Genomic DNA, 7357 nt, shown 5'->3' with positions numbered 1-7357 from the left:
TATATATATATATATATATATATATGTATATATATATACAGCTAGCTAGCTAGCTTGCTCATACACACAAACCCCCACATTCCCACACACACGAGCACACACACATTCATACATACATACACACGTCTGGACCAGCTAGCTACTAGCTAGCTAGCCGTTTGCTGCTTGCCACATCCCCGCTCGAATGCTCACCTGCCTCCCCATATAGCGAGGGAGCGAGCTGCCTTTTTTGGGGGTACCCAGATAGCTCGCTATCTGGGTAGCTAGTTAGTTAGCTGGGTAGCTAGCTAGTTAGCTGGGTAGTTGCGTAGCTGCCCGTGTAGGCTCGAGTATATTCAATGGAGTTGCCTCTTTGTTTGTGCCTTGTGCCTTTTTTTAACAAAATCGGGGTTAATCTGCCCTTGGCTTGCTAGCGAGCTAGCCAGGTGGCAAGTTGCACTAAGGCCAACTAGCTAGCTAGCTAGCTAGCTAGCTTGCCAGGTAACTAACTGCTGTGTTTGGTTTAAATCGGCTGACGTAGGGCAGCCTTTGAGTTTGTTTGACAGGACTTTCAACCAAGTTGTCTCAAACACCGTGGTTTGTCCCGTTTTTCCTTTTTAGGTGACCCTTTTCCTCGTATCCTCCCTTCTTTTCTAGTAATTACTTGTATCGTTTCCTTCCTATGTCTCTCTTTTGTGTGCTGACTCATGGGCATGTCTACTTGCCTGTGTTGTCTCTGTCTCAGACAGAAAAAGGAGACAGAGAAACAGGAGACTGAAACAAATACAGGACTGTCTCTGGGGTTATTTAGAGTCTCTTTCCCCCCCTCTTCTCCCTATCGCCCTTCGTTGTTTAATCAAACAGTTTGCAGATAGAGACTAGAGACGCACACGCTCTCATGGCCATTTGGTGGCCCCCCTCCTAATAATAACTAAAGGGGTCCTATTGAAAGTTAGTGCGTGCAGGGCGCCCAAACAAACATTGAACGCGTATAAACAAATCTTGAAAGATAACAGTACTTAGAAAACCAACCGAGTTAATTTCCATAGACTAGATTGACGCCTCATTTTGAGAGCCCCTGGGGCCCCCCAGGGGCCCCCTGATGGGCCACAATAGTTTCATCCTGTCTTGTGTTAGAATTATTTTGTGGTTGCTGAAATCAAAAGGGAATTACGTGGATATGGGGTATTGTTCCCTTACATATTTGTACCCTTTTTTGTTACCCGCAGGGCCACCCGCCGCCTCGGTGGGCCCCCCCGGTGTTGTTGTAATGTATTGGCCTTGTGTTAAACAAGAGTAATTTATTATACCTGAAATAGTATTATTTTCAATATGAAAGATAGTTAATGAGGCTGGGTAAAAGGGGAGTAAGAACCAGTTGGGGAGCCCAAGTGGAAGCAAGATTGGGGGCCCCCCCGAAAGAAGGTAGGGAGGGTCCCTGGTCTTCTGTTGTTGCTGCTACATAGAAGACTCGTATTCTCCATGGCTGCCCAGAGGAGATGTCCTGCTGCTGCTACTGGTTCTGTTGCTCCTGTGTCAGTTTGCAGCATCGAGCTGCTGATGCGCCTTCGAAACCTTTCATCTGCTTCTGCAAGGCGAACCATAGCAGCAACAGCAGCAACTGCAGCAGCATGTTCCTTCGCGCGCTGTAGACGTTGCGGAGCCGTTGTTTGGGGTCCTCATACAGAATCAAGAACAGCGGCAGGACCAGCAGCAGCACCAAAAAGATCAGCAGCACCAGCAAGGTCAGCAGCACCAGCAGCAACGGCAGCAGCAGCGGGTTGGCTTCCTCTATCGTTGCCTCCCTTATGGAGTATATCGAGTTCCTTTTATGTTGGGGCCCCCACAAAATGGGGATACCCAGTTGGGGCCCCACCAATTGGGGGCCCCCTAGGTAAAGGTCTAGTATTCAGGCGTAGTTTTACTAATGTGGGGTGTGATGTGTACGTACACCACAAGGAGGGAGGGGAGGACGTGCTGCCTTCTCTTCTTGCTGTTCCGCCTGATTATGTCTTCCCTAAGGACCTTCCTGTTAAGCAACAGGGCAAGTGCAACCGCCGAAACAGCCTCAGCAGCAGCAGCAACAGCAGCAGAATGGCCATTGTTCCTGCCGCAAAAGCAACGCAAAGTGTAGCAGCAAAGGAAGACACAGAAGCATCACCTAGTGCTGCTGCAGTAGCAACGGCAGGTGCTGCAACAGCAGCAGACTAGGATTCTTGTTGTGTCTCTTGCCCTGTGCTGCTGCAGTGTTTCTGCTCCTGTCGAGGGAGTGGCCGTCTACTGCCTACTGCAGGGCTTTGGTTGCAGTCGCAAAGCGTGAGGTGCTGCGTCTGTAGCCGCTGCTGTTGTTGATGCTGCTGTTGTTGATGCCGTTGCTGCTGTTGCAGGTACTGTTGCTGCTGTCTGGACTAGTTCAAGCACTGCAGCTGTCCACTACTGTTGCTGCTATTTCTGTTGCTGCTATTTTTGCTGTCGCTGTTGTTATCTGGTGCCGCTGCTGTTGGTGGTGCTGCTGCAGAGGGCCCTGATATGGACAAAAGGGACCTGCTGCGCCTCTGTCGTGTCATTGAGACTCGTCGTTGTAATCGTGCTGGTGACGAAGCAGCAAAAGTCGCTGCCGATGATGCAACAGCAACAGCAACAGTAACAGGAGAAGAAGCCTCAGCTCGTCAAGAACCTGTGGGCCTTGGGCAGCAAGCGAAGCAGCAAATCAGCAGCAGCAACACCGGCCGCGCCAGCACCAGCAGCAGCACGAAAGAAGAGGAGACGGAGATGGAGGCGCTGCAGCACCTGCTGCCTCATGTGGAGTGCCAGGTGGGTAGCGAACCCTAAACCCTAAACCTCTAGACCCTACCGAAGCTTGCTTTCCTGTCCGAAGATGCATGCGGCTTCGCCATGATATTTGAGCTGAATGTGTGCCCTGCGTGCTGCTGCTGCTGCTGCTGCTGCTTCTCCTGCCGCAGATAGCAACCATGCCACTTAGGTCAGCGTTGGAGGTGTTAAAGGCAACAAGACGGCACATGCGAGTTGTTGCTGCTGTTGTGCTGATGCTGCGGGGCTCTGCTGCTGCTGCTGCTCCACCTGCTGATCTTGTTACTGCAGCAAAGGAGCTGGCTGCAGCAGGAGTGGACGATACAAAAGCCTTCGGTGCATGCTAACTCCCCAACCCTAGATCTTAAACTAAACCCTAGTTCAGCCCTAAACCCAGCCCTAAACCCCGGTGCATTCCGTTTCTTCACAATGGATGAGTTGCTTGTTGTTGCTGCTACTCACTGCAGAGGTGTTGCTGCAGCTGTTGCTTCAGCTGTTTCTGCAGCTGTTGTTGTTGCTGCTGTTGTTGCTGCTGCAGAAGCCCTCGACAAGAGTTGCAGCGAATGTTTTGGGCTTTGGAGCCCCACACATCTCGCGCAGTTTGTTGCCGCTGCTGCAGAATTCCTGTTTCCGCTTCCAGCAACACTGCAGCAGCTTGCCGTGCATGCACATACACTTGCTGCTAGTGAGGCTGCACTGCTGCTGCGGCTAGTGCTCCTGCTGTTGTTACTGTTACTGCTGTTGCTGTTGCTGTTGCATTGGTTGCTGGCAGCTCTATTTTTTGCTGCTGCAGGTGCCCCCTACTAGTGAGGTTGCTGCTGCTACTGCTGCACTTACAGCTGCTGCTGTCGGCGTCTTGATGTTGTTGTTGCTGCTGCTGCCTCTGTTTTTGCTGCTGCAGGAGCAACTCTTGAGGACCTCGCCAAGCTGTTGCTCGGCTGTCTCCGTCTGCAACGAGTCCCGCAGTCACTGCGCTCTGCTGCAGCTGTGAGGCTGAATGCGCTTGCCCACACAGCGCAGCAGGAGCAGCAACAAGAGCAGCAGCTGGCGCAGCAGCACGAATTCCAGCAGCAACAGCAGCAGCGGCTGCATAAAGAGATTGGAGACGTTTTGCCTGCTGTTGCTGCTGACCTCATTACAGCAGCAGCACTCCTTAAGCTTTCGCTACCCAAGGGGACTATGGTAAGCAGTTGTATGTTGCTGCGGTTGCTGCGGCCGCTGCAGTTGCTGCTGTTGATCAAGCTGGTTTCGCCCTCGCTCAGGGCTTGCTGCAGTGTTGTATTTGTTGTTGTCGGTTTTTTGTGCTGCTGCTGCTGCTGCAGCATTTGCTGCTGCTGCGGGCCTCCCCACAGCAGCTCGAGATGAAGAAGCTGCCGCTGCTGTTGGGGGCAATCATGCAGCAGCCGTGGAAAGAAGATTTACTGCCAATAAGTTTTCTGCTACAGTGTGCAAATGTTACATCCTCAAGAATTGCTCCTGTCGTGCTGCACCTGATGCAGCAGCAGCCGAAACAGCAGCAACAACAGCAACAACAGCAACAGCAACAGCAGCAGCACCAGCACCAGAAGATTCCACTCATCGACCCCGCATTAGAGGCAGCAAGACTGGAGCCAACGAGCTGTTGCACTCTCCTGCATGCATTCGCATCAGCAGCAACAGTAGCAAAATCTGCAGGAGAAGAATTGTTGTCTCCGCTGATCTCTGTTCAGCGGCTGCTGCTAGCATTATATGTGCTGCAGCAACAGCAGCAGCAACAGCAGCAGCAGCAGGTGTATCGCCAGTCGCTGGTGGAATACCTCAAGTCCCAGGAGCTAGCAGCAGCATTTCTTGGTCTTCGGGGGAACGCAGCAGCAGCAACATATGCTGGTACAGACTCTGCATCTGCAACACCAGCAGCCGCAGCAGCGGCTGTTGCTTCCTCAGCATCAGCAGCCTCTGTTGCTGCTTCAGCAGCAGCAGCAGCAGCATCCCCTCTTGCTGAAGCTAGGCTAGATATTCCCTTTAGGGCATCTGTGGATAAGGGGACGAGCATAGAAGATTTAAGCAACGGACTCCTGCTGCTGCGAGACAGTTTGGTTCGTGCTGCTGCTGCTGTCCCAGCGACTTTAGCTGCAGCAAAGACAGATCGAGCAGCAGCAACAGCAACTGCAGCATTTGCTGCTGTGGACGCTGTCTTGGAGGCAAGTGGAGACATGTGGCGTCGCGCCGCTAATGCGGAGACCCTGCGCCGAGTCATTGAGGGCCTTGCAACACAACAGCAGCAGAAGCAACAGCAACTGCAGCAAACGCAGCAGCAGCAACAGCCGGGCTTCTCTTTGCGGCAGCTTATGTCGCTTGCCTACTCCGTGGTGAGTGACAGTTGGCTGCTATTTCTGAACCCTAAACCTTAAACCCTTGGTTAAACCAAACTTTGGCTTGCTAATCCATACACCCTCGTTTCTGTGGGGTATTCAGGGGTGTACCTCTCTGCTCGCTTCTCCTGACAGCGGTCTACATGTTCCTCCCTTCTTTTGCTGCCTTGATGGTGGCGAGGTTCCTGGTGCAGCAGCAATAGCATCTCCAGCATCAGCAGCAAATGCAGCTGCAGCGAAACTTCAGAGCGATGCTCTTAAAGCCATCGCTGTGGCATTACAGCAGAAGCTGCAGCAGCAGCAGCAGCAGATGCTGCCGTCTCCGAAGACTACTTCCGAAGCTCTGCAGCAATATGTAAGGCCTCTAGTGCTCCTACTACTACTGTTGCTGCTGTTGGTGCTGTTGCTGCTGCAGTTCATGTCTGTTGCTTAGCTGCTGCAGCATGCCGCTCCCCATGTGTATCATTCAGGTGGTCAGCAGCTACTGCATGCGGGAGCTTTCCCTTACTGTACCAATTGCGGAAAGGGTACCGGGGAGCCCTTTGCATGGTGGGGGCCCTGGTGCCTTGCAGCTAAGGAGCCCCAGGGTAGAGCGAGAGCTGTCGGCTGTGTTGGAAAGCGCTGGCGCATGTGTAACCGTTAGTCTTGAGGGTTTGGGGCTTAGGGTTTAGGGTCTGAGAGCGCGGGGGGGTTCGTGTTCAGGGCTTTGGGCAGTGTAAAGGGTTTAGGGTTCGTGGGGGCCAGCAGCTACGGCTCCTGCGGAGGCGGGGAGACCACAAAAGGAGGACGAATTACTAGGGTTTCAGGTTTAGGGTTTGCCATTGGTGTTGCTGCAGGTGGGGGCGCACATTTGTCCCTTTGTGGTGGCAGCTGCTGCAGAGGTTGCATGCAAAGTAGCGTATTGTTACATTCCTCCCTCCTGTCTCCGTTTAGCAGAAGCATCAGCAGCAGCGGATAAAGAGACAGCTGCAGAAGCAGACAAACTGCCAGTAGAGAAAGATTCCCTTGGCCTCTATTGGATAGGAGGGCAGCAGCAGCATCTGCTGCAAGGCGACATCTACGGCCTATTTGCTGCATTACGCGTGCAAGGATTGCTGCTGCTGCTGCTGCCTTTTAATCTATGGGAGATTTCTTCTCCTTCTAAGAGAGCAGAGGCTATCTTAAGGGCACGTACTCTTGCATTAAAAGCGAAAACGTAGAGCGGTTGCAGCAGCAGGTGCAGCAGCAGCAGCTGCTGCTGCCGCTGCACCAACCTTTCACCAGCATTTGTTGCACTTGCTGCTGGCAGCAGCGGATAAAGAGACAGCTGCAGAAGCAGACAAACTGCCAGTAGAGAAAGATTCCCTTGGCCTCTATTGGATAGGAGGGCAGCAGCAGCATCTGCTGCAAGGCGACATCTACGGCCTATTTGCTGCATTACGCGTGCAAGGATTGCTGCTGCTGCTGCTGCCTTTTAATCTATGGGAGATTTCTTCTCCTTCTAAGAGAGCAGAGGCTATCTTAAGGGCACGTACTCTTGCATTAAAAGCGAAAACGTAGAGCGGTTGCAGCAGCAGGTGCAGCAGCAGCAGCTGCTGCTGCCGCTGCACCAACCTTTCACCAGCATTTGTTGCACTTGCTGCTGTTGCTGCTGCAATACCCGCTGCAGCACACCAACTTGTCTGCCTCTTATTACAAGAATATATTTTTACCTGTGCTGCTAACGGGCAGCAGTCTGTATCCTGTCTCTTTTTGTTATATAAGTTTTAGGGTCTAGGGATCCCAAGCATAAATAAACCCTCATACGGGAGTGGTAAAACCCGAATAAATGCACAACGACGGTAAAAGGATAAACACGAAAAAACCAGGAATGAAAATGCCTTAGTTAGTGGGCCAATACGGAGTGCATACAAGTTGCAGGCGTGTGCACCAAAGGGCCAATTATTGCGCATATGCATGCATGCATAAATCAACAACATACTCACATGCATACAGGCATTGTAGGGTACCGTCATCACTGATTTTCACTCACATTACACCAAGTAGAGTGGTGCATCACGATTTGATTTAGCTCAACTTAAAGGCAGCTGCAAATGATTATAATGCATTGCAAATACCTGAATGAATGTATTAAGGGTTTGAATATACAATATTAATATACAATATTGTGTTTGAGCGCACCTCTTAAAGCAATGAATTTGCTGTGCTTGCAGCGCCTTTAGATTCTCCAAAAACCC

The 7357-nt window shown here is 51.7% G+C and overlaps 1 protein-coding gene across 1 annotated transcript; it reads left to right on the top strand.

Annotated features, from left to right (window-relative positions):
- Positions 1-2508: 2508 nt before the first annotated feature.
- Positions 2509-6340, top strand: EMWEY_00054580 (hypothetical protein, conserved; the record flags this gene model as incomplete). Its single annotated transcript, XM_013480139.1, has 6 exons — positions 2509-2793; positions 2943-3126; positions 3692-3972; positions 4113-5138; positions 5245-5496; positions 5978-6340. The coding sequence occupies 6 exons, from the start codon at positions 2509-2511 to the stop codon at positions 6338-6340; spliced, it is 2391 nt and encodes a 796-aa protein (XP_013335593.1).
- Between the last annotated feature and the right edge of the window lie 1017 nt (positions 6341-7357).

Source organism: Eimeria maxima, genomic scaffold (genome assembly GCF_000499605.1).
Source record: "Eimeria maxima Weybridge genomic scaffold, Emw_scaff1657, whole genome shotgun sequence".
NCBI lineage: Eukaryota > Apicomplexa > Conoidasida > Eucoccidiorida > Eimeriidae > Eimeria > Eimeria maxima.
The sequence above is the reverse complement of the archived record's forward strand: the minus strand, read 5'-3'. Positions and strand labels throughout refer to the sequence as shown.